The sequence below is a fragment of the Aythya fuligula genome, chromosome 22 (assembly GCF_009819795.1).
Source record: "Aythya fuligula isolate bAytFul2 chromosome 22, bAytFul2.pri, whole genome shotgun sequence".
NCBI classification, from domain to species: domain Eukaryota; kingdom Metazoa; phylum Chordata; class Aves; order Anseriformes; family Anatidae; genus Aythya; species Aythya fuligula.
The window spans coordinates 1,361,260-1,388,563 of record NC_045580.1 but is presented as its reverse complement, the minus strand read 5'-3'; the positions used below and the strand labels follow the sequence as shown (position 1 = coordinate 1,388,563).

The 27,304-nt window shown below is 46.2% G+C and overlaps 1 protein-coding gene across 5 annotated transcripts in view; it reads left to right on the top strand.

Moving 5' to 3' along the window:
• Positions 1 to 26,941, top strand: part of ARHGAP32 (Rho GTPase activating protein 32) — a 264,914-nt gene extending 237,973 nt beyond the window's left edge. For all 5 annotated transcript variants that reach the window (XM_032201829.1, XM_032201827.1, XM_032201828.1 and 2 more), the window contains 10 exons: positions 1,695 to 1,839; positions 2,525 to 2,607; positions 5,173 to 5,280; positions 6,549 to 6,694; positions 8,387 to 8,588; positions 9,377 to 9,522; positions 10,701 to 10,775; positions 11,393 to 12,247; positions 12,898 to 13,811; positions 22,383 to 26,941. In XM_032201829.1, the coding sequence (XP_032057720.1) occupies positions 1,695 to 1,839; positions 2,525 to 2,607; positions 5,173 to 5,280; positions 6,549 to 6,694; positions 8,387 to 8,588; positions 9,377 to 9,522; positions 10,701 to 10,775; positions 11,393 to 12,247; positions 12,898 to 13,811; positions 22,383 to 24,644 (4,936 nt within the window). In that variant the 3' untranslated portion in view covers positions 24,645 to 26,941. The remainder of the gene's footprint in view (positions 1 to 1,694; positions 1,840 to 2,524; positions 2,608 to 5,172; positions 5,281 to 6,548; positions 6,695 to 8,386; positions 8,589 to 9,376; positions 9,523 to 10,700; positions 10,776 to 11,392; positions 12,248 to 12,897; positions 13,812 to 22,382) is intronic.
• Positions 26,942 to 27,304: the final 363 nt, after the last annotated feature.

Here is a 27,304-nt window from a genome sequence, read left to right as displayed (position 1 = left end):
TGGCTCTGGCTTTTTTTGAGATGCTGTGAAGTTGTGTTCTTCCGCTAAAAAATCTACCTTTGGGGGTCAAAAGAAATAAGTTGTTCTCTATATAGTCAGAGAAAGAAGACTGCCTGTAAGGTTTCCCTTTCTTCACTCCATATTCTGCTTCTGCAGGGGTAGGTCTCTAACATGGCATGGGATTTCTTCCTTGGGAAGGTGTGCTGGAGCAGCAGGAGTGCTGGGGTAGGGCAGGAGATGGTCAGAGAGTGTCCACCAAGGCTCGGTTTGTTTGTTTGGGCGGGTTGGTGTCTTTCCCTGATTGTTCTTCTGAGCTCTCTTCTTCTGCGGAGCCAAGTGCAGGAAACAAGTTTGTCTTCCAAATGTGAGTAAGGGATGAGTCAGAACGTGCCTGTGGGAGCTGCGTACACTGAGCGCTGAGGAGTGTGGCTACAGGGAATCCATCGGTTGGGGAAAACAGAAACCTTTATTTCCTCCTCTGTGCTGCCTTTGGGATGAGGAGCTGGGGCAGATGTTCACCTTCTTGTCTGAAGAAGTCAACCCCTCTTCCCCTTCTCACTGGCACAGTGAACTGGCTTCCCTCACACAGCTTCATGTCTAGGTGAAAGGAGCTCCTTCCTTGTATCGTAAGGGACGAACACTTGATCACTGAGGTTACAAATATGCCTGGTTCCTTGGACATGGATTCAGACTGGTTCCATCCTGTAGCAGAGAGGGGCAAGCTTGGCGTTTGACCTGTGCCTAAGTCGTGTTTTATCTTCTGTGTTACAAATTGTCTGGCTTGGACTGGAGGGAGGCCGGAGCTGTTGCCACTAAGTCCCTGCCATTGCTGTGGTTGTAGTGCAGACAGGGTGACTCCCCGCATTGATGATAAGTTGCTGGGTTTACAGCTTAACGACGATGGCAGGGAAACTGAGCTCCAGCTAAAGCAGCCATGTTCTCGCAGCTCCCTGTGGCCATGCCAGCCCCTGCAGATCTGGCCTGCTAATTTGAAACAGCAATCTCCATGCGCATATCCGAGCAGCGAGCCAGCTCTTGGCCTTCTAAGCTCAGCTTTTATTTCATAGATGTTTGTGCTTTTGGTTTTCCTCTCTCTGAAAACCAAGGGAATGCTCAGGGTTTGTCTTTATGTGGTTGCTGGCTCTCTTCACCCCATAGCAGAGGCGTGCTCAGCTCACCAGCTTGGACCCAAGGAATTTCTGCACACAGTAGTTTCCATGTGCAGCAGTGCCAGCGGTGCTGCCGTTCAGCATTGCTTTATCATTTCAGTTTCCAGGCCTCTGAAATGCAAAGGGACAGCAGCTTTCATTCTGACCTGTGGGGACTCTTCCTCCAGGCAGCTCCCTGTCACAGTCCTCGGGAGTTGAACAGTCAGATTGCCTCCGTGGTCTTTGAAAACATGCTCTGGAGATTTTGTGAAGGGCTCTGTTACAGGAAAAGTGATTGTAGATTAAATTGTAGGCTTAGATTATAAACTAACTGAAAAAGGCCATACCAAAAAAAAGTCTCATTTTAGAAAAAAAAACAATCTAGTAGCAGCACCAGCATGGCTCGGGGGGCTTTGGTGACTAAGTAATTGTTTTATCCCGTAAATCAGGAAACCCTTGCTTTGCTTAACTGTAATTTGTGTTGTTTTTTATTTTCTTTCTTCTTTGCCAACCTCCCTCTACCCACTTTTGTGTATTCATCTCCAGCCATGAGTTTGACTCTGAACAGATTCCTGACCTAACTAAGGAAACATACGTCCATGACATTCACTCTGTGAGTTCTCTCTGCAAACTGTACTTCCGGGAGCTCCCGAACCCCCTGCTGACATACCACCTCTACGACAAGTTCTCTGTGAGTACAAAGCAACGTCTTCCACTTACCTCACAGCATGACCTGTTATCTGCACATGTACACACCTTCCTTTGCCTTAATTCTGTTTTAGGCTGGTGTTTTTATAGAGGCCCAAAGTGTGTGTCTGTAAAACCACCAGCCTAACACCAATACAGCTCATGCTGCACACCAAATGCCCACCTGCTGTTAACATCCTGCCCCTTCAAAAGGTGGGTGCAACAAGGCCCCAGGTTTGGGAGCCTTTTTCTTGTTGCCCCATTAGGTTTACTCACTTGTGCCTTTGTGTCACCTCCTGCGCCCTATTGATGCCACTCCAGGGGCCCCAGTGAAGGTTATTAGGGTATTAACAGTGCTTGCAAGAATTCCCCTATCTTCTGCCATTCCCTGGTGACTTATCTAACAGGAATGGGATTAGAAGCAAATGCTACTTGGAACTGAATGCCCACTGCAAGGAATCGCGCTGTACAATCAAGCTATGAACTGGCCCAGAGCTTGAATTACTTGCCCTTTGTTGCATTGAGCTGTGTGTCAGTCTGTCCCCAGAGACGGATGCCTCTTGGAAGATTGAGAGGCTCAACAAATTCTGTATCAGCACTAGAGAACAGTGCACTGTCCACTTAGTTCAAGACCCTGTGTCAGGTATCTGGCCTTGTTCGTATCTCAGTCATTTACTGTGCTATTCCAGGATGCTGTCTCCGCTGCTACAGATGACGAACGGTTGGTTAAAATCCATGATGTCATCCAGCAGCTCCCCCCACCTCACTACAGGTTAGTACAGCCTTCAGTCTGTTTATAGCTTGGCATTGCTGGCATTTCAAGAGTGTAATGGTGTGATTCCTCTTAAGATAGCTGCATTGTGCCTGTATATATTAAAATGGTTTATGGCTACATAAAGTTGATTTATATTATAATTAGATCATTACCAGACAAACACCATATACTTTATATCGTCTTATTTGACTTCCTCTGGAAAGTATGTATAGGAAGCAAATACAAGCTCGTTATGGCACAAGTGGCTGATATCATTAAGGAAATGTTCTTACTGAGGGGGCACAATACCCTCTCTAGGAATAGCAGTAAAGACAGTGAAATGTGAACACCAAAAAATTGCTTCAGGACTGTGGTTTAAGTTGTTCAAATGTATTTTGGCTGTAAGCATCCTCCCCCTGCCCCAAATAGCTTTTAGCTGCAGGCCAGTGCTGAATATGTCAATACATAAGGAGCAGCAGCAAGACATACGAGCGTGGTGGGGCAGCTTGGATGATGGATGGCATCGTGTTGTATTCTGGAGTGGTTGCTTGCATTATTGCAAGGCAATGCTTAGTAACGTTTTATCTATTTAATATTTAACTATAATAGCAATAATAGTAACTAGCAAATGCTAACAGTGATCTTTGGGAAATAATAACTATACTGTGTTGATTATTTAAACAATACAAGCTTATTAGAATAGTACATGCTAAATGATATGCATTATATTAAGACACACTAATTAGTATTCATAACTATTTTGTTGTGCACAACAGTTAGTCTTTAATCATCATATTATATATATTAATGTTCATTTAACCAGTATTAGTAACTATTGCAGTGTATGGTAAATGTCTTCATACTACAAAGTATGGTGATTGGTATTAATACCAGAAATAATATTAATGACTATTTAAATGATATTAATAATTACTGCAATTAGCCTGGACCAATGACAATGTATTGATTGGTATAAATAAAATAATACATTACTATTTAAATATTAATAACTTTTGTATGGCATTCTTAAATAAATATAACAGTATATGGTGATTGGTATTGACAACTAATTATAATGCATATCAACCAATATTAAAAGAATTATTATTGTGTATGGTGATTATCATTTGATTATAATGGGACTATATAATTTATGCTATCCATTATTAAATATCAATAACCATTAATCAATATCCATTAATAAATATAAATATTGTACTTAGCTTTGATTATAATGTACGGTCATAGGTAATTAAACAGCATTGACTAACTTATGGGACTTAATACTAAGTATGAGGTCTGGTAATTAATTAGCATTTAAAACTAATTATAATAATAAGGGAGCAGGGCCTTGAAGAAGACTGTATCAAAAACAAAAACTCCTTTGTCAAGTTTTCTGTGGTGCATTCCACCTTTTCCCTGAAATGGCTCTCAGGGGATCCCAGTGCACATCCCTTAGGGATGCCTGTGCCCGGGACAGGCAGCAGCACAGCAACCCAGCCAGCAGCTGTGTGGCTCTCACTCCCCCACTGCTGCTGCACTGCTGGGCTCTGCCTTGGCTCACCTCAGTTCCTCAGGGTTGCTTGAAGAAGGACAGAAAGACACCTTGTTGTTCTGCTCCGTTCCGTGAGAATTTCCATGCGGGTAGGCAGTGTTTGAGGTGCAGCAGGGCTGTGCAGGTTGGTGGAGATGCCTGCTTTGTGTCCACCCAGAAACACCCATCTGAGCTTCACGCCCTTCTTGCCTGAGAAGTTTTGGGCCCCTGCTGCCATATGGTGAAGGGGGCACAGAGAGACGGGTGCCAGCCAGGCTGCCGCTGAGCGCCAGCATCGAGGAGGTGGCAGCAGCGTTCACATTGCCGCCCCCTGCACTGGCTAAAAGGAGTGGAGCTGGGCCCTTCCTCCTCTTCCCCATGTCATGGTAGCAGCAGCGTTTAATCTAAAACACAATCTTTTATTTTTACCTGATCAGAAGTCCTGTGAAGCTTAACCTTGTATCTGCTGTGTACCTCTTATATGTGTATAACAATGCTGGAGGCACTCAATTCCTAAGTAGAATTCAGATAAAATTTGCTGGTTTTCAAAATCCTGGGCTGTGTAAATAAGTAGTCTTCTGTTTACCAGGAGGTTTATATTCAAAGTCCTTTCTTCTAACTCTCAGATGAGCATTGTGCTATGACCCAAATACAGCGTAAGGGCTGTATTTCTGTTTGACAATGCTATAATAAAACCACCAAGAGCTATGAAGCTCTAGGGTGCTCTGCTTCTAGATCCTGCTGTGCTGGTGGCATTTAGCATATTCCCATCCATGTCGGTCTTTGCTGGGTCCAGTCACTTGGCTGAGAACAGGTGCTTGGGCAGTCTTTTCCTTTACTCAGAACAAATCAGGAGTGACTCCTTCTTACCCCACCCCTATGTAATTATTTGCTAAAGACAACTTTACCATCCTTCTTGCCATACACTTCAACTTTTTTTTTTTGTGAGCACCCAAAGCGAAAGAAGATAATGAACTGGGGTTTGTTTTGTAACTTGCAGCATGGCTTGCTCATTGGTGCTGAACATTTGCCTATCTCTTGTTTTCCAGGACACTGGAGTTCTTAATGAGACACTTAGCTCGTCTAGCTGATTACTGCTCTGTTACAAATATGCACGCTAAGAACTTGGCAATTGTCTGGGCTCCAAACCTCTTAAGGTAACTTTTTTTTTTTTCCCATTCAAATACAAGGCTTATGTAAGTTTTTGTATTTACAAAAATAAAAGATAGATATCAGTTGCCCAGAAAATCATAACTTTCAGCAGCCTAGAAAAAGATTTTCCTTTTTTTCCATCCAATGTGTTCTTCTCCTGTAAAATTTCTAATAGGAAATTATTCTGAGCAGGGGGTTGAGACCAGCTGGCAAGCTTCTGAAAGTGATGTTAATAGTTCTGCTGTTGTCAGTGGAACTGCGTTGACACACTGTGAGAGAATACCCCAGTATTGCTCTCTCTCTCTGCACTGCAGCTCCACTGACCACAGTTCAGCAGTGGCAAGGAATGAGCCTAGTGTGTTCTCACCCCCAGAACTCTTTCTAGATGATAATTTCTCCTCTCCTGGTTAGATGAGACTAGTGTGTCCTTGGTCATCCAGGAAAATGTGTTTAGTGGCATCACTGATTTCCCACTGCAGAAATCACCGGAGTCTAATTTGACAGCTTTTGGCTGCAAAAATTCAGACTTACGGAAATGATCTTGGATAAATGTCTCCTAAAACTTGTTTTGAATGTGCCTAATAAGGTATTTTAAAATTAATGGTGTAATTTAAAAATTGTGCTTTAAAACAAAGACAAAAAAATCACCCTGGCTTCTATTGTATTGATTTCTGGACTGCTTTCCTACCAACCTGAGAAATCCGAGTCAGAGATTCCCCTGTGTGCAGTTAATGAGGGAAAGCTATTTTCTCCTTTATGGCAATTCACCCACAAGCAGTCAAAAGATTTCTTGTTTGAGTTTGCTGTTGTGAATATTGGGGTACTTGCTGGGCAGGACGAGTTGGAGACATTCCCTGCTAGAGGAAAAATGATGCAGAAGACCATGCTGAGCTTTCTACAGTGTCACAGCATTAAACTGCTGCCATACACTGTTTCTAGAAAGAAGTTAAAGGAAAGTTCCCCACTTCGTATATGCAGTGTTTACCTCAATCTGGACCTGCCACGTGCTTACTTTCCTTCTTGACCCATTGTTCCTCTTGCCTGTTTCAGTAGGACTCCAGCCTGAAACCAAAAGCTGGATGTAAATGACTGCAGTCAATATGACCATTCATATAATGCTTTGATGAGATTTATCTCGTAACTGCCCCTAAAGTCCTGTCTGCCCAAGCAGTGTGGCACAGTAGTTCAACATGTGACGAAGCCTTACCAAGGGGATCATATCTTTCACAGTCTTTTGGCTGTTTGCATTTTATTTAATCTTCCTTTTCTTCAGATCAAAGCAGGTCGAGTCTTCCTGCTTCAATGGAACAGCTGCTTTCATGGAGGTGCGAATCCAGTCAATAGTTGTGGAATTCATCTTGAATAATGTGGACATCCTCTTCAGTTCCAAATTCAGCTCAATCATACGAGATGGAGCAGGTGCGTGACTTCCTCTGTTAGCTTTACCTTGATCAAAAACAGTAATAGACGCTTAATGAAAATCTGAGCCTCCTCCAGGACTTTTGAAATATGTTTTTACTATCAGTGAGAGGACAGATTTACAGGGTTATGATATTAGAACCTGGCAAATATGGCCTAGTTTTTGAAATTGCTATCAGTACCTTTCCTAGAAGCCAAGGATGCTCTTCAATCAGCTGATTTAAAGGATCAATCAGCAGATTTAAAGAAAGTTCTTGGTATTCATTAGCATTGACATTAAGAAACAAAAGTCTTGTTCTTAATGTGAAATATTTTGACACCTGCTATCCTGGTTATTTCTTCTGCATAGTCTCTATAGGTTAATTAGTATAGTCTATATAGGTTAATTAGTAGGGCTGTCCAGCTACATGGCAAAGACTGCATTGGCCCTACAACTGTTGCCCAGTTTCCTAATTACATTGCAGATTTGTGGCTTTAGGATGAGGAATGAACTGTGACATGTTTGTGCCCAACCCTGGAGCATCTGAAGCGTCATTTATCCCTGGAGTGTACAAATTTGCTCAAGTAACTGCTAAGACCTTAAGTGTACCTGTTCCATTGGAAACAAATTGAGTTGTACCATTCTGTGTGTTAGAAGAATAAATGAGAGCACAACCTATTACTATTCCAAAGCAGCATTAGGTCTGTTCCATCTGCTTTGATAACCTGCCCTTCCAATGAAATTTGTACAGTCAGTGCAGTTACTTTACCACCAGTACAGGTAGCTGCTGTTCCAGAATGGTTGCTGCTCCCCATTTTTGTACAAGCCCTACCTCTACTTGGCAGCCCAGAAAGTCAACCTGATCTGGTGGAAGGTGTCCCTGCCCATGGCAGGGGGTTGGAATTAGAGGAACTTTAAGGTCCCTTCCAACCCAAACCGTTCTATGATTCTGTGATTCTACTTAGGACAACACAGTTTTTGTAAGTCCAGCTTTTATTCCTACTGGAAGACAATTGTTACGTCAGTAGGATCCAGAGCTTAGCTTGGCTAACAGCCCATAGCAGGCTGAGCTCTGCCAGGGGAAGATGAACATGCTAAGAATCCGAGCCAAATGATTATCCAGGCTTAGAACAGAGCATATAAATTCGGCTAATTGTTTAATGACTTGGGCATTCACATTGTGTACTTTGCCACAAAACTAGGGGGGGAAAGGGTCAGGCTGTTTCACAGCGTACCAGCTATGCTCAGGAATACTGTGCCACAGCAAGGGAGTAACTAAAAAAAAAAAAAGAAAATATCTGGGAATAAAAATAAATAAATAAATAAATAAAAATAATAAAAAAATAAAAAAAATATCTGGGAATAACTAAAAACAAACTTTGTAAGAAGAAAGCTGTCACTATCGTTATGGAGTTCAGCATGCAGATGAAGCTTCATTAAAGTATGTCAACACTGAAGGTTTCTAACCTGCTTGCTTCCCTGCCCATCCCCATTCTTGTTTTGTTTTTTGTTTGCTTAAATACGGTAAGCTGCTCTCAATTAAAAGTATTTCCTTTCTCATAAACATACCTCTGACAAAATGGTTATTTTGACCACATCTTTCAGGGGCTAGAACAACAAGATCTTAGAAAAACACAACAGTTCCCCCAGAACTTTGATGTCTGTACTGCTGTTTTCTGATTCCCCCTCTTGTCCCTGGTTTTCCCTTTCAGGGCACAGTTCTTTATCACGGCCCAAGTCTCTGCTGGTGTCCTCTCCTTCCACAAAGCTGCTCACACTGAAGGAGGCACAGGCACGGACACAAACCCAGACCAACTCTCCCGTCGTGGCAAACAGCAGATACGTTGAAGTGGAAGAAGGCCCAGCAGCTCTACAGGGGAAATTCCACACGGTCATAGACTTTCCATCTGAAAGGTAAAGAGGAGTTTCCTTTCCAGCATGTGTCATAACTGATTTATTTTGATTACATCAAAAACTTGTTGAAACTGACTTATAGTAATCATGCATAAAGTATTGTAGCCAATTTTCCACCCGCTTTGGACTTCATGAGGATTCAACTAACATACAAATGTCTGATGGGCTTAGGTTAGCCCTGCAACTTCTGTGCCATTTCTTACTTTTCACAGGGCTATCACTAAATGTAAGAGCCATACTGATGCATATCCATGCCCGTACTCGCCACAGACACAGAAATGTGAACAGGGTGAATACCTAGAAACACCGGGGTTTTCCATATTTCAGGACCACATGCCTGAAACAAACTTTGGTTGTCCTCAAAGTGGAGTTGTTGGACAGACTTGATGGTGCTAGAAATTAAACATGGCAGTGGGAGGAGGCAAGCATGATTTTACAGCATAAAAGAGGCTCTTTAATACCTTTTGTGACTACACAGTTCCTCAGAGAACAGCTATACCAACCAGCTAAATAAAAAACATTCCTTAGATGCCATGTTGTACAAGTATGGAGCCTTTGCTCACCTGCATTGCATCTGCTTTGCATAGTTTGGTGGAATTTACCCAGCACCCAAACTTTAGGGCTGAGCTATAAAAATGAAAACATCCTCAACCATTTAAAAGAGACCACGTTTCTAAGCTGTCTTTCAGCAGAAACAAGGTATTGTTAATAACAAACAACTGTTAGCAAGAGCCAAATGCAATTCCCCATCACCCTGATATACACGATTTGCTCTGTTCTCACTTCAGAAAAAGACCACCCAATAAGATGAAGAAATCGCCAGTTGGCAGTTGGCGTTCTTTCTTCAACTTGGGAAAATCGTCCTCCGTGTCCAAACGCAAACTACAGCGCAATCCCAGTGAGCCCTCAGAAATGAAAGCCACAGCCCGTGCAGGTAAGGTTGTAAATCCATTCTTCAGAAAACAAGATTTTTCGGCAATGCAGAATTCATGTTTACAGTGTGCTTTTATCTCCTTCTAGTGTTCAAGCCATGCATAACATCCTGAGTTAACTGCTGTCTTTCCTAAAGGGATCTCGCATTAGCTCATGAATTTGACACGCTAGAGCACACCCCTTAAATGTGTTTATCAGAATAGCTTTTGAAGGACATTATATGGGCACCACTATAAAAAGTCTCGGAATATTTCCTTCTGACACTCATATCATGAAATAAGAATACATTTCTGTCTCCATTTGCTATTCTCGGATGATACATTTAAACTAGGCTTAAAGGCACGTTACCACAGATGTATTCTCCCAGAAAGCGAAAGAAGACATCCAACAACTTTTCGTACCCTCCTCTGTGTAGTCTCTGACTTCTCAACCCTTATATATATAATTTTCTGTCTCTTTAAAAATAGCAACTATATATTTTTGCAGTGAAACATACCACAAATTCCTAAATATGGACCAGTGAGGACTTCTGTCCCATCTTTTCTCTGGTACCATTTTCAAATTATAACCTTCAGTCTTAAGGATAATAAACACATTATATGACTGTCTTCCTGGAGCATTTTAGTTGTACTTGTTTAGTGCTTGTAAAACCAGCTGTGTAAATGTTACTTTCTTCCCCATTCTAAGGGATTTGCTGTCAGGAACCAACCAGCTACCACAGGTACATCCAGACAGTCTGTAGTGGCATGACATGCATGGGAGGCAGCAGTTTTCCAACCTGTCACCTGCAGTAGGTTAATTTGCATAGGTTACTCTTCACCAGTCTGTAAAATGAGTGTCAAAAATCAACCCAGTCTTTGTAATCGCTTCTTGCCCAGTAGTATGCAATCATTGGCTGAAAGGAACCTCTGTAGGTCATCCAGGCCAATCTCCCACACAAAACAGGACTACTTCTATCTTAGACAGTAAAACGTATTAACACTCAACCAGGGTAAAGGCTTTCTTTAAGGACTTCGGAATAAAAAGAAAACAGAAAAAAAATAAAAGCACAACTGTTACTTTAAAAACAGCGGTACTGATGCTAGAAGCCCATTCAGCTTCTTCCTGCCAACACTACGTAACCAAATGTAAGCCATGTTTGTAATTCAACTTTTCCCTGTCTTGGTTGCATTTTCATAGGTGGACGAGGAGACAGCGGAACTCTTCGCTCAGCTAAAAGCGAAGAATCACTTACCTCTCTGCATGCTGTTGATGGTAAGACAAAACTGTACCTTCACTTTCAATGTGTGTGGATTAAAAAAAAAAAAAAAAAAAAAAAAGGCAATAGGATATTACTGACTGCAGATATTCAATAGGGCAGATCCTCCTCCTCCCCTCCCTCCCCCTCTCCAGCAAAAGCTGGACTTACTAATTAATGGAGCAGCTTATCGCTCTGTGTTGGGCAGTATTATCATCTGAGAAATGCTCTTCAAATCTTTTTCCTTCGAAGGTAAAAAAGCAAAGCTCTTGCTTTTGTATAGCTGGCATTACTTACCTTTCATTCCTCACCATCTCCTTTCTATTCTAAGGTGGAAAAGACACCATCAGGAAGGAAAATGCTTTCTGAGGGAGGCCTACAGCACACTTAACCTAGTTTTGCTTTTGCAAACAGCGTAGTTTCATACCAAATGGGACCTGACAACTGCTTTAAAAGAGTTTGAGCACATTTAATTAACAATTACCACTAACTACATTATTTTTCTGTTTAGGGTTTGCCACACGAGCATCTTGCACATTGCTTTAAAACAACGTTAAAAACAACACCAAGCCATTGTCTCCTGGACAGTATTTTTTTTTTTTACACTAACTCCTGTGTATCTACTCATTCCTAGGTGAAACTAAACTACTTCGACCCAGAAGACCTAGATCCAGTAGTGATGCATTGTCTGCTTCTTTCAATGGCGAGCTCTTAGGAAACATGAATCGCTGCAATTCTTATGACAACCTTCCACATCAAAACAGCGATGGGAATGAGGGGATCATCCGTGTTCCTGCCCTTATTTCTCCTCGCTCTTCTGAAGACGTTGACCTGAGCCCACCAGATATTGGAGTTGCCAGCCTGGATTTCGACCCGATGTCTTTTCAGTGCAGCCCACCCCAGGCAGAGTCTGAGTGCCTGGAGACCAGTACCTCCCTGATTGAGTCAGTCGACATAAATAAGGAGAAGCCGAGCCTATTGAAGAAGGATGTAGAATCAGGCAGCCAGTCCCACACACCAGGCAGCGCCACAAGCTCTGAGCCAGTCTCTCCTTTCCAAGAGAAGATGAATCCAACCTTTACTATGGATCAAAGCCCAACTGAAGAGAAGGCCTGCAAACCCCATGTCTTCTCACCCAAGACGGAGCAAAAGCCCATCAAATCTCCACCACCGACTACATCAGAACCTGTCTCCTCTGCACTGCCCAGCCGCATGTCAGAACCAACTGGAGGAGTGACCATCATGACCAGAAACTCTTCTGCTTCCAACTGGAGCAAAGAGATCGACCTCACTGAAATGACAAACAAGTCCCCAACCGAGATGTCCTTGCCCCTGGAGAGCAATGAAACAGGAGCAGGGGAAGGAGCCCAACAAGAGCTTCAGCATGCCCAGCCAGCGGCTGCTGGCAAACCAGAGTCCCCAGAAGAAGGGGAGAGACCAATGTCAAGCAGTCAGAATAAGAGTGTACCCACTGGAAACAAACAGCCAGGTACAGTGCATTTTCCTCCATTCTTTCTTTAAGTTCCAAAGGGGACCTGCTCTCAAAAAAGTCCTTCTCTGCGTGCCTTTTAGGAGAGGGGATTGCCCATCAGTTCTGATCACAAGTGTTCTTGCAGGGCTGTGCAAATCAGTAAGGTCTTAACCTCTGTCTTCTCCCTACATCACACAAATCTCGGATATTTTTTCATAAGACTTTGTATACCACTTTTTTTTCCCATCATGCCATACATGAAAATCTATAGCATGTACTTCAAATCATTTCAGCCGATAGACCATCTAAACTTCTTTTTTAAATTAAAAATCTGCCAACACTTGAAGAAGGGACCTTCTTGCCCAAAACCTTATGATCAAAATTGTGTAAGGGTGTCTCATTCTCTGCTACCTACTTCCTACCTCTCTAGAAATGCAAGAGGAGCCTTTAGACAATTTCTTGTGTTTTTTTTCCTTTTTGTGATGAACTGCTGTGCTATTGAGCAGCGTTTGCATGTAAGACTGAAGATACAGTATTTCGCACCAGAAGGAATTGCCACTGTGAAAGTGTGGAAAGCATCTATTTTTTTATAGTAGTCATTAAGGTTAGGTCACTCTCCTTATTGGGTAACATAAAATCACTCTCTCTCTCAATTTTCCCCCCATTAGGAGCCGTTGCCCTCGACTCCCCCCAGGATCCTGTTCCTGTCAGTTCCGTGTCTCTTATCCCTCCTCCTCCTCCAAAAAATGCAGCGCGCATGCTAGCCCTAGTGTTAGCTGAGTCCGCACAGCAAGCGTCTGCTCAGTCTCAGAAAAAGCCAGGAGATACTCATTCTGAAAGCACAAATTATGGAGAGACCGAAGCTGGTACAGCTCTAGAAAAGCTCCATGTCTCTGCTGGTGCTCCAGACAAGCTCCACCTGTATACCAGTCTGCCTGAGAACCGCCTTCACTTCCAGCCTGGTGCTCCAGTAGAGAAGGATTTTCAAGGTAGCAGCACAGCCGGGAAGCAGAACCACCTGTCTGGCGCACCTGGAGCCCGAGACGCCCCGCCTGTCCGCAGTGGCATGCCTGGGGACATGCCCGCTAGCAGAGATGAAGAACAAGAGCAGTCCAGCTTCCATCCTCGTAAATCTGGAGACAAAGATCACTTCCCGTCCCACGCTGGGGACAAGGAGCACCACACCCCGGGTGCACTGCCTGACCTGGAGCCTCCCACACCTGACATGCCAGTAGATAAGCCCCAACTCCGTGCATGCATGCCCGGGGACAAGCACCTCGCGCCCGCCTGCACAGCCGACGACAAACTTCAGACACCTCCTGTTGTGACAGCCGGGGAGAAAAGCACCCTGGCTTCAGTGCCGTATCTGACAACCATCCAGACAACTGCAACCGAGCCTAGCCACGGACCAGCGAGCCAACATGCCACTGGCCCAGCCTCAACTCAGACAGACAGCATTGTTACAGCGACTCAGCGCATGCTCGCAGCCATCCAGCCCGCTATGTCGCAGAGACAAGATCACCAATCAGCAATGGGACAAGTGCCAGCCGCCTCTGCAAAAGCAACCACTGGTTCCAGCCAGGTACGTGCACGTATCTGCAAGTGCCGTGTGTGTGCACAGCTGCTCTGTGTTTGTAGGGGACTGAGCTCAGGGAGAATTGGTCCAAATCTGAGTGGCAAGAGGCAGGGGGTTCCTCACGGGTTACTTACTGGGAATTGAATGTGTAGGACAGAGGCACAGCCTTACAGGAATGCAGCGCAGTATTTCTTAAGTGAATACATGGGAACATAGCAGTGTATCTACTCATAAGTTTAAGGAAAAAAAGAGTATTTTGTGGGGTGACTGATCCAGGGAATGGTGGCTCAGAAGTGCTCAGATGCAAGTAACTGACAATGTCCTCTTCCGGCAGCCTTTAATAAAGCAGGTCAGATTCCTGGTGAGGGGGTTAGTCATAGAAGTGTGCATTCAGAAATCCAAGCTATCTGCTGCCCATGAAATACGAACACCTGCAGCTTGCTGGCTGTCTTAGCCACTCCACTGTAATATGGAAGGGATTTCAGCTGTATGACACTACTTGAGCTGCTAAGTCCTACACACAGGTGTATTTCCGTTAACATAAGTACATTAACAAGTAGACCACCTAAGAAAATGCTTTGGCCACTGTATAAAGGCCATAAAGTAGAGACAGCTACTTCCTCCCCCTTCAGCAGTATGACTTTTGCAATAAGAGCACTTACAGGCTCCTCGGCTGCCATGCTGGCTCTCCACAGCAAACGAAAGTCAGGTGTTGTCGACAGAAGGAAGACACAGACGCTCAATATGAGTGATCAGTGAACTTCAACTTTAATGGATAGCTCAGTCACCTTTTATCTAGTTCGAACATAATCAACTCATACATATTGCAAAAACTAAGCTCAGGATTGGCTAACATTTCCCGCTCTTTTCAGGTAGTTCCTCCTTCTTTTAGCCACCGTCCCGCCTTAGGGACTTTCCCCATGGCTCAAGGGCATCGTGTCCTTGAGCCTGATTGGCTCTCAGCCAGCTGCGTATGTGCCCAGACTCATGTGAGTTGAGTACGGTACTTTACTAGCCCATTGCCTCTTAACTGCCCAACATCCATGTGTCCTATTTCACTTAACCATTCCTCCACAATTCCCCCGTTTTTATTTTGCTTAGTTAGGCAGTTAAAGATTATACGTGCAGCAACTATAATCAATGTAAGTAGAAAGAACTAACAAAACCCATCCACCCATGTTCCCAAAAACAGATTTAAGCCAACTTTCAAACCAACTATCTTGTACTACAATTTTTTGCGTATGATCCCTTAACCATTTCAACTGGTCGTGAATTGCCCAAGTGATCCACATATTGGTTTTAGGATCGATTTTGCTTAGGATGGCACTATTACGTCCAACCGTCATTGTCAAAGATAACGCAACCAGAATCCCTTGCACCGTTAGATCAGCCATGGTTGCTGTTATTCGTACTTAATGACTTTTCTTCAATGGCTGGTTTAACACATCGACTAGGTACCCAGGTTGGACCTGTAGGGGAAGGGATACACACATAACCTCGCCCCATATAAATCACGTCAGCAGGCCCCAACCATTGTCCCGTTTTCATATCTCAGTACAGTACTCTCATAATGCATTTATTTTCATTTTCAGACTTAATGTAATGACCTGCAGCGGATGGTTCCTCATGATCTTCAAATATACACAAATTATTAAGAACAAATAAAGTTTTATTCACTCTCTCTCTAACATCTGTAATGTCTTTAAACTTTTCCAAGTACTGCTTAACTGTTCCATTAGCCCTTTCTACTATAGCTTGACCAGTTGGTGAATGTGGAATACCAGTTATATGCTTAATGTCCCACAGTTCCATAAATCGCTTAAGTGGCCCACTAACATAGGCTGGACCATTATCAGTCTTTATAGTTTGTGGTACTCCCATTACTGCAAAACAACTGGCAAGATGACGTCGTACATCCCAAACTTTTTCCCCAGGCTGCGGTGTAGCCCAGAGTAGTGCAGCTTGTAACTTTTCAGAGTTTTGTATATACCATTCCAAATCGCCTGGCTTCATGGGTAACCAGATCATATTTGGAGGAACCCCATCCACCTGCAATATTCGATTCCTCCCCTTCTTTACTAATTCTGCTAATGTTGCAATTTTTTCTTGAATTGTTTGTCGAGGTTGTAATGGAGGAGCTATCCATTCTAATACCACAGTTTCTCCTCCCTTCTCCCCCGTTTTTATTTGTTGCTGTGTTGTCGTGGTTTAACCCGGCTGGCAGCTAAACACCACGCAGCCGTTCGCTCACCCTCCCCCCTCCCTCTCTGGGACGGGGGAGAGAAATGGAAAGTGAAGCCCGTGAGTTGAGATAAAGACAGTTTAATAAGACAGGAAAATAATAATAATAATAATACAATGATGATAATAGTACTACTACTAATAATATGTACAAACAAGTGATGCACAATGCAATTGCTCACCACCCGCTGACCGATGCCCAGCTTAACCCCGAGCAGTCCGGCAGCCTCCCCCTGGCTAGCCACCCCTATATATTGTTTAGCATGCCGTCAGATGGTATGGAATACCCCTTTGGCTAGTTCGGGTCACCTGTCCTGGGTCTGTCCCCTCCCAGCTCTTACTGCACCCCCAGCCTGCCTGTTGGCAGGACAGAGCAAAAGGCTGAGATGTCCTTGGCTTGGTATAAGCACTGCTCTGCAACAATTAAAACATCGGGGTGTTATCAGCACTCTTCTCATCCTAAGCCAAAACACAGCATTCCACCAGCTACTAGGAAGAAAATTAATTCTGTTCTAACTGAAACCAAGACATGTGTTATGGAATACAGTCCATTCAAATCTTTGATCCGGACCTTCACGATTTATTGCCGGGAGAGTAAAGGCAAACCTCTGTCATTTTTATGGATCATAGCAGGATTAGGTAGACCAGGTTGCAGTGCTCCCATGGCACACATTTTGACAGTCTTAGGTGCCCTTGTTGACACTGCTCTTGTACTAGGACTTTCCCGTTTTAGCGGCCACTGCTCAACCCACATAGGTTCATCAGTTTTCCATTTTAGTGGGATTGGGAAAGTCCAATCAATGGCCATACCTATAAATGGTGATCTGACGTAAGAACCATTCCCATCTGAGCAAGAATGTCTCTCCCTGTCAGTGCTTGTACTCCATCTGGCAACGGTGAGACAGATACACTGCATTTTACAACTTTGTCACCTATTGTCCATTGCAGTACTGGTGATCGATGAGCAATAGTCATACCTCCTACTGCTGCTACAGTGGCACTGGATTCGAATGTATGCCAATGCGGTGGCCAAGTTTGCGCACTGATTATTGTCACATCTGCGCCAGTGTCTGTAGTGGGTTTACGTGGCAAGGTTTTGGTAGCAGGGGGCCATAGGGGTGGTTTCTGTGAGAAAGATCTAGAAGCTGCCCCATGTTTGGGAAGGGCCCCATTGTTTTCCAGATCTGAGCCAATAAGCGATGTTGTTTTGTGCCTCTGTGAGAGCATATTTAAGACGGAAAAAAACGCTGCGCCACACAGCAGCCGGGAGAGTCACGGGAGTGAGTGAGAAACAGCCTGCAGGTGCCAAGGTCAGTTTAGAAGGAGGGGGAGAGGCGCCGGAGCAGAAGTCCCCTGCGGCCTGTGGTGAGGACCATGGTGAAGCAGGATGTCCCCCTGCAGCCCATGGAGTACCACGGTGGAGCAGGGTTCCACGCTGCAGCCCGTGGAGGAGCCCACGGTGGAGCAGGTGGCCCTGCACCGACGGAGGCTGCCGCCTGTGGAAGACCCCTGCCAGAGCAGATTTCAGGCCAGACCTGTAGCCCGCGGAGAGGAGCCCACGCAGGAGCAGGTGATCTGGCAGGAGCTGCTGCCCGTAGGGGAGCCAGGTTGGAGCAGTTTTCTCCTGAGGGATGGACCCCGTGGTACAGACCCATATCTGGAGCAGTTCTGGAAGAGCTGCTGCCTGTGGGAAGCCCACGCCGGATCAGTCCATCAAGGACTGCATCCCGTGGGTGGGACCCCACAGCACAGGGGACGAGAGTGACCGAGAAGGAGAGGCAGAGAAGAAGTGCTGTAGACTGACCATAACCCCCATTCCCCCGTTCCCCTGCGCCACTCGGGGGGAGGAGGTGGAAAAGGGTGGATGGGGGGGAAGGTGCTTTTGTTTTTTTTTTTTTTCCTTTGTTTCTCATTTCTCTCGCTTGCTAGTAATAGGCAATAAATCTTACTATCTCCTTCTGCCGAGTCTGTTTTGCACGTTACAATAATTATTGCGTGATTTTCTCATCCTTATCTCAACCCTTGAGCCCCTTTTCACATATTTTCTCCCCATTCCTCTTTGAGGAGGGGGAGTGAGAGAGCGGCTGTGGTGGAGCTCGACTGCCCACTCGAGCGGAACCACGACAGTGTCCAACAATGCCTCAATTTGCAGTTTCTCATCCTTTAAACATACTGTGATTTTCTGTCGTGGTCTCTGCTGCATGCCAAGCGTTAATAACGCTACTTTTCCTGTGGAGCCAAATGCTCCGAGTCCTTGGTCCTTATTGACCATCGGTGGTACATGCATTGGAGGAAACATTGCAGAAACCATAATCTGTATTTCCCCAAAATAGTCTTTAGAAGTCCAACCAATATTTGTAATCCATTCAAGGTAGCAGACGATCTTCCGATCAATAAAGCTCCCACAGGATCACCATTAATAGTAACTGGTCCCATAACTCCTGTCTTTACCCTGGTGGGTTTGGAGTGCAATAGCATTACATCTACTGCTGTTGCCAAGTCCAAGCCGAGGCTCTCTCTGGTGGCTGGTCGGAGGTAAAGGGCGCGGGGCGGTCCTTCCCGCTGCTCCGGCCGTTTCCCGATGCACCATGTCGACAGGTCGCTGTGTTATGCGTATTGGATTGGCAGTTCTGACACCACACTGATTTCGTTTTGCACCCTTGTCTCATATGTCCCGTGATCCCACAGCGAAAACAATGCGGTCGCGGTGAAGACCCTTGGCCAGTAGGACGGCCTCCGGGCGTTTGCAAAGGAGCAAGGGCAGCGAGTGCTTGATTCTGCGTTTGCTGCGCAGTCTCTCTTAATACCTGTGCCTGTTCTTTCATACTATAGTGAAAGCTCCTCCTCTGCTACAGAGGACATTGTCACAGGCACCTCCGAATTTCCCGAGACCCCCTGTGTAATAGTAAAAGTTCTAACGGAAGGTGGCAACGGGCAATCTGTTCCTTCCATATTTATTTGCTGTGGATTAACATTATTAACCCTGATGGTCCTAACCGCTCTGTTGCAGCAGCTGCAACTCTTTGTTCAGCTCCATGCATGGCCAATGCATTAGACACTGCTCTCCATGGCTTCATTAAATTTTCTTCAGCAGACCCAATATCACTAATAACATCATCAAACAATTTATCTCCAAATTTACACCACTCTGTTTGTTCAAAAAAACTGTATCAGGATTTGTAAAACAACCCTTAGCTACCCCATATGCTAACAACCCTGGCAAATCTTTTTCTACAATCTATATTTAAAATGCTCCGCTTTTATAAAAAGCATCTGAGCAAATAATACGCTGCTTGTCTCTCATACCTTTATATATACAGTTGCAGCCTTTGCAAAGACCTCGGCGGCGCTTTTCTGGCGGGACCCTTTATAAGCTCATCCTGGGTGCGGGGACTCCCTTCCACCTTCTGAGCTGCGGGTGCGGGGATTCCTGTCCCTTTCACCTTTCAGACCTCGGTGACGCGTGACCTGCGGGATCCTCTCCCGGGTGCGGGGACTCCACGTCCCTTTCACCTTCCCGACACGGGTGCGGGGATTCTTGTCCCTTCCACCTCCTGGGCTGCATTGCAGGACCGGCTTTCCCTTATTCCGCCCAACCGTGGCCCAGGATCACTGCCAGCATCGTCCAAATCTCGTTCAGACCGGTCCCTGTTCGGGTGCCAATTTGTTGTTGACAGAAGGAAGACCAAAACCTCACCCCTAGATATGGGGAAAGCGGACTTCAGGCTGCTCAGGGAACTAGTCAGCAAGGTCCCCTGGGAAACTGCTCTTGAAGGCCTCGATGTCCACCAGTGCTGGTCATTCTTTAAGCGATGCCTCCTAGAAGCACAAGATCAGGCAATTCCTAAATATCACAAGTCAGGTAGGCGGGGCAGGAGGCCGGCGTGGCTGACCAGGAACGTTCTAATGGAGATTAGGCGGAAACAGAGGGTGTTTCGCTACTGGAAGGAGGGCCAGGCGTCATGGAAAGAATACAGGGATGCTGTTCGTGTTTGTAGGGAGAAAATTCGTGTGGCCAAAGCACACCTAGAGTTGAAGCTGGCTGTGTCTGTGAGAGAAAATAAAAAGGGTTTTTTTAGATATGTGAATGGAAAAAGGAGAACTAAAGAATACATAGGGCCGCTCCTTGACAGGGAAGGTCTCCTCACAGACAATGACATAGGCAAAGCAGAGACGCTTAACGCCTTCTTTGCCTCTGTCTTCAATGCCGATGATGGGCTTCGGGACCCAGGGTGCCCTGAGCTGGAGGACCGGGACGGTGGGGACGACAAACTCCCGACCGACCCTGAACGTGTGTGGGATTTGCTACTCCACCTGGATCCCTACAAGTCCATGGGTCCGGATGGGATTCATCCCCGGGTGTTGAAAGAGCTGGCGGACGTCATCGCGGAACCTCTCTCAATTATTTTTCAACGATCCTGGGAATTTGGAGAGGTCCCGGTAGACTGGAAGCTGGCAAATGTTGTGCCGATTTTCAAGAAGGGTCAGAAAGAAGACCCTAGCAATTACAGGCCTGTCAGTCTCACGTCAGTGCCTGGTAAAATCATGGAGAAGATGGTTCTCAAACTTATTGAGGCGCACCTGAGGGACAAAGCAGTCATTGGTCCCAGCCAGCATGGGTTTGTGAAGGGTAGGTCCTGCCTAACTAACCTGATTTCCTTTTATGATAAGATCACCCGTATGGTGGACCAAGGGAAACCAGCTGATGTGATTTTTTTGGACTTCAGCAAGGCTTTTGACACGGTTTCCCATAGGATCCTACTGGACAAAATGTCCACCATACAGCTAAATAAAAACATCATACGATGGGTGAGCAATTGGCTAACGGGCAGGGCCCAAAGGGTTATGGTAAATGGGGCTGCGTCAGGCTGGCGGGCGGTCACCAGTGGGGTCCCTCAAGGCTCCATTTTAGGGCCGGTACTTTTCAATATTTTTATAAATGATCTGGATGTAGGAATAGAGGGTATTTTGAGCAAGTTTGCTGATGACACCAAACTTGGAGGAGTTGTGGACTCGAATGAGGGCGTAAAGGCCTTGCAGAGGGATCTGGATAGGTTGGAGAGCTGGGCGATCACCAACCACATGAAGTTCAATAAGAGCAAGTGCCGGGTCCTGCACCTGGGACGGGGAAACCCTGGCTGCACGTACAGACTGGGCGATGAGACGCTGGAGAGCAGCCTAGAAGAGAGGGATCTGGGGGTCGTGGTTGACAGCAAGTTGAATATGAGCCAGCAGTGTGCCCTGGCAGCCAGGAGGGCCAATCGTATCCTGGGGTGCATCAAGCACGGCATCACTAGTAGGTCAAGGGAGGTGATTGTCCCGCTCTACTCTGCGCTGGTGCGGCCTCACCTCGAGTACTGTGTGCAGTTCTGGGCACCACAGTATAAAAAGGACATGAAACTGTTGGAGAGTGTCCAGAGGAGGGCTACGAAGATGGTGAAAGGCCTGGAGGGGAAGACGTATGAAGAACGGCTGAGGTCACTGGGCCTGTTCAGCCTGGAGAAGAGGAGGCTGAGGGGAGACCTCATCACAGTCTACAACTTCCTCGTAAGGGGGTGTCGAGAGGCAGGAGACCTTTTCTCCATTAACACCAGTGACAGAACCCGTGGGAACGGGGTTAAGCTGAGGCAGGGGAAATTTAGGCTTGATGTCAGGAGGGGGTTCTTCACAGAGAGGGTGGTTGTACACTGGAACAGGCTCCCTAGGGAAGTGGTCACTGCACCGAGCCTATCTGAATTTAAGAAGCGATTGGACTGTGCACTTAGTCACATGGTCTGAACTTTTGGGTAGACCTGTGCGGTGTCAAGAGTTGGACTTGATGATCCTTAAGGGTCCCTTCCAACTCAGGATATTCTATGATTCTATGATTCTAAGACACAGACGCTCAATATGAGTGTACAATGAACTTCAACTTTAATGGATAGCTCAGTCGCCTTTTATCTAGTTCGAACATAATCAACTCATACATATTGCAAAAACTAAGCTCAGCACTGGCTAACACTTCCCGCTCTTTTCAGTTTGTTCCTCCTTCTTTTAGCCACCGTCCCGCCTTAGGGACTTTCCCCGTGGCCCAAGGGCATCGTGTCCTTGAGCCTGATTGGCTCTCAGCCAGCTGCGTACAGTGCCCAGACTCATGTGAGTTGAGTACGGTACTTTACTAGCCCATTGCCTCTTAACTGCCCAACATCAACATGTCCTATTTCACTTAACCATTCCTCCACAGTCAGGCACAAAATAACTGACACTGTACTAATCCATACAAGCATCTGTGATAGCGTAAGTACAGAATGGGGGAAGGATGCTTGCCTCTAACTTCTACTGGTCTCTTCCTTACAGGTTTGGGGTGCAACTGCACCAGAAAAGCTACCTGATCCTGCTCCTGTTTTTGCCTCAGAAAATAGTTCTACTACACGCTGCTCATCTTCTGTGCCCGCAGGGCACCAGAGCCATGTGGAAAAGCCTCGGGAGAGTACAAGGGCTCCCCCGCTGCACCTGCGTTCCGAATCCGTCCCTACTCATTCATCCTACAGCTTTACACCTCCTGTCCCACCTGTGAGAACACTGGAGAGCAAAATTGCTGCTGCCATGCACTCAAACAATACGGATGCTATCAACAACTCCAACTATCATGCCTTCCTGGCTTCCTCCATGCTGGCCTCCTTTGTGGAGGAAGCCCTGCTGCCGCCGCCGGCGCCACCACCGCCACCGCCCCCCAAGCACGCTTCTCTGCAGTCCATCTACGTGCCGCATCCCAAGCCGGAGAGCATCCCGGAGCCCTCTGGACCAGACAACTACCTGCACCACAAGCTGACCTCCAGCCACACGTACAGGCCTGAGAGTGTTCCTCCTCACATCTCCTACCACACCAAACCTGACCAGCACCAAGCCTATCCTCCTCGCTCTGAGACACCGACTTCTGCAAGCACTCGCTACAACACCTACACAAACCAAGGAAAAAGCACCTCAACTGTCCACTCCAAGCCTCGCAGCCGGATGGAGTTTGTGTCCTCTGTGAGCCCAATGGGTCTGCGTAACACCAGCTACGGTGAGGACGCCCCACCCTACCCCACCATCCGTCGGGTTCAGTCGCTGCATGTCCCCACCCCGGCTGCCGCTGCTATCCGCTCCGTTCCCATTTCGCGCACCGAGGTGCCTCCAGACGACGAGCCCGTGTATTGCACACGGCCTCTCTACCAGTACAAGCCATATCAACCCCACTCTGACTACCACGTAACTCAGCTGCAGCCTTACTTTGAGAACGGACGAGTCCATTACCGCTACAGTCCTTATTCCAGCTCTTCCGGATCTTCTTATTACACTACTGACGATGGGAACTTCTACGACCTGGACCCCTACAATACCGTACGGGCCAAGCCCTTCCACCCCATGCCCAGCCGAGAGTTTGCCTCCTGCGCCTCGCGGCTGCAAAGCAAAGGTCTGTACCGCAACCCTGGTTTGTCCGCCTACCCGCAGGGTGGCTTCATTGGCCACCTGGCTGGCAAAGAGCACAGCTTTATTAGCAGAGACGTGCCTCCTGCCCCAGACATCAAGCACACGTACATGTCGTGGGACCTCGAGGACATGGAGAAGTACCGCATGCAGTCAATTCGCCGAGAGAGCCGCACACGCCAAAAAATGAAAGGGCCGGTGATGTCCCAGTATGACAACGTGACCCCGCTGCTGCCGGATGATCTGGGAGAACTGGATGTCATTCATCTGCGCAGTAAATCTGATCCTGGGAAAACTGGGCTCCTCACCGTGGCAGAAGGTAAGGAGGGGAGGTACCCAGCCAAAGCAGCTACACCCGAGGGAGATGAACGCTACTACATGCAGCACACTGAACCAGAACTGGACAGAGCCCACTACCATGGGGCCTATGGGAACGGCCCTTCGGAGAAGCCATCCCTGCCCCAGAAGCAGAGCAGCATCCGGAGCAGGAAGCTGCACGAGCCTGGATGCAGCACAAACGAACACGGGACGCACTTCCAGCAGGAGGGAAGCCATAGGCAGCCTTCCGAATCCAAAAATGGACCCCCTTATTGTGACTACAGGCCTAAAGGCGGCCCAGAGCCTTCCGAGCCCATCAGTTACCAGCACTCTGGCGGGAAGTACATGACGATGAACCACGATACCCTGAGACTGAACCACAAGGAAGTGAAGTTAGCAGATGACAGACAAGATTTAGAAAGACCTCGAGCCAAACCGACCATGTCCATGGAGAAACAGACCAGAGACAACTATAAGGAAGAGGAGCACGCTGCTTCACCCATTGCACCACCACCCAAGCCTGAACGGAGCCACAGCCTCAGGATGCAGCACCCTGAATCCATGGAGAAGGATTCTGCCTTCCTCTACCCGTACCAAACCCTCGGAAAACGCCAAAGCACTATGACTGTGATGTCCCACTACGACAATTTGGAGGATTACCATACCATGCCTCAGCACCAAAGAGGGAGCTACGTTGGAGGAGGGGGGTTCATGCCCCCCACTTTTACCCACATGCACAGCAGGACATACGCCACCGCCCTTGGCCAGGGGGCCTTCCTCCCAACGGAGCTGTGTTTGCAGAGGCCCGAAACAGAAGTCCATGTCGAGTGAGCTGATATGAGGCGAAGAAGGAATAGAGTGTAAGCAGCCTCTGCTGGACAGTGGACTGTTTTATTTTTTCAGTGATAGAAAAAAAAATAAATAAATGTTGCCCCAATGAGCAAAGCAAAACTCCTTCAACCCCCCCTCCTCTCCCACCAGCCCACCACTCACTGTTTTTATGTAGTAGAGATACAGCTTTTTCATGTTGTTTGAGATAACTGGAATGGTTAGGCAGGCTGTTGGCGCCCAGATGTTGCCAGAGAGGACAGGCAGAGCTGAAAGAGATGCTGTAGGAGGAAGGGAAAAGAAGTTTTTCCTTCGCTGGATTTGATGTTGGCAGTTACCACCGCTTCCTCACCATGCCTCCGTAGTCCTGTGCATGATGGACTGTGCATGCTGCTGTTCTTGTGAGCCCCGTGTGTCGCCCTTCCCACTGTTAGCTTCCAAGAAAGGGTCTCCGTGACACGCCTCGGAGGAGCCACTCTTCTACTCCCGCTGAGGTTATGCAGCATGAGGGGGTGGGGGGCGGCTTCCGAAGTATTTTCTTCTTGATAAATGCCAAGGTGTGCCTCTCCCTTGAAAATTAGTGCTTAGGTATAGTGGATCTTCACTGCTTTAACTGTTTGGAAGTGGGTGGGAGCCTGTTTTGACTTCAGCCTGTGGAAGAGGCTCTGAAGCAAGCTCACGATACAGCACACTTCTTAAATTGCTTGCTTCACAAGTTGCTTCTGGCTACAAGAAGTCAAAGTTTCTCTAGTATAAGTGGAGGCGAGCTATAGAAGCCAAGTAGGGCACAGGTCTACATTTCTCACAGCAAAAGAAAAAAACAATACAAAAAACACAAAAACACATGCAAAAAGGGAGCAGCACACCCATTTCATGCCAATTCCCCCTATACTGCTAGGCTATCTACAGTCCAGATGATTTAATACCATGTTGAGGCTGGCCAGACAGTATCCTCTCATTCCAAAAAAAAAAAAAAAAAAAAAAAAAAAAGAAAAAACAACATAAGAAAACCACTTCTAGTAGCGTTGTGTCCAGCTTGTAAATTGGAGCACAAGTTTCTAGCTGGGAATGACTGTGTAAGTGCTGAGTTACCTGCATGCCCAGCTATTTGCCCAGGGCCAGACCCTGTTGTCGATGGCTGGAAGACACAGGCGCTCAGTATGAGTGATCAGTGAACTTCAACTTTAAGGGATAGCTCAGTCGCCTTTTATCTAGTTCGAACATAATCAACTCATACATATTCCAAAACTAAGCTCATGTTTGGCTAACATTTCCCGCTCTTTTCAGTTAGTTCCTCCTTCTTTTAGCCACTGTCCCACCTTAGGGGCCTTCCCAGTCACCCAAGGGCATCGTGTCCTTGAGCCTGATTGGCTCTCAGCCAGCTGCGTACGTGCCAGACTCATGTGAGTTGAGTACGGTACTTTACTAGCCCATTTGTACTACAATTTTTTGCGTATGATCCCTTAACCATTTCAACTGGTCGTGAACTGACTGACCACGGTCGGAAAGGTTAAAGCAACACTTCCTCCCACATCTTCACACCCATGTCCCTGAGCCAACAACAAGAAATCAATTGCGGCTCTATTTTGTAGTACAGCATGTCTTAGACTCTCCATATCTTGTGACATTTCAGAAATAACTTGTATGGTAACATTTGACTGTTTAACAGCCCAGGTGACCCATATATTCATCTGAGGGTCAATCTTCCCTACGATGGCATTACCATGTCCAACCATCATTATCATTGACAACATAATCAACATAATCAAAGACCCTTGCTTCGTTAATTCAGCCATGGTCACTGTTACCCTTTTTTGGTGACTTTTCTTCAAAAAAAGAAGAAAAATCTTTTACATCAGATGTCAAATACATAACATAACACAACCATACAACTTAACCCTAATAACACTACAATTACTGTAAGCACTTAATGGTAACACAATTAATAGTAAGTAACACAACTTAATAGTAACACACTTAAACCTAATCACTCGATGGTGATCGAAGGCTGTTCTTGATAGTCGTCGAGGTGTCACAGCCCACGTCATTGTCAGAATAATTATCAGGAACCTCTTCCTGGTCGTCTTCGGCGTGTGCAGATTCTAAAGCTGCCCCAGTCTGCTTTGCAGTGATCCACTGGGTACCCGCTTCCGGCACCACTTCAAAATCTCTATAACATTTTATAATATTTTTGCAAGTAACCCCTTAACCACATCCATCACAATACTACATGCAATGATTGACACCACAGTGAACAGAATCCTTAATCCCTCTTTGACTAATCTCAGTAACCATCTATGCATTGGTTCAAACAAATCAGTGAACCATTGACTGAAAGGATTGATACCATATTGACTCCTTCTCATGCACTCCTTCAAGAAAGCAATGAATTTGTGAATTGACTCATTATGATCAAAAAGGTTTAAACGGTACATTCCCTTAAGTTTCTCCAAGAGGCTACTTCACACAATGACCCCATACTTGTGAAACATGATTTTGCTCGACCAGCACTAATTTCCTATGATTTCAGCCTGCACTATGACAATAAACGTGCTCTCACTAACACAGTACACACCACACTTGCACACCCAGAGGCCTCTGACACATCTCACTCTCAATCATACCACAACCTCAATCATACCACAAGAATATAATTTAGAATG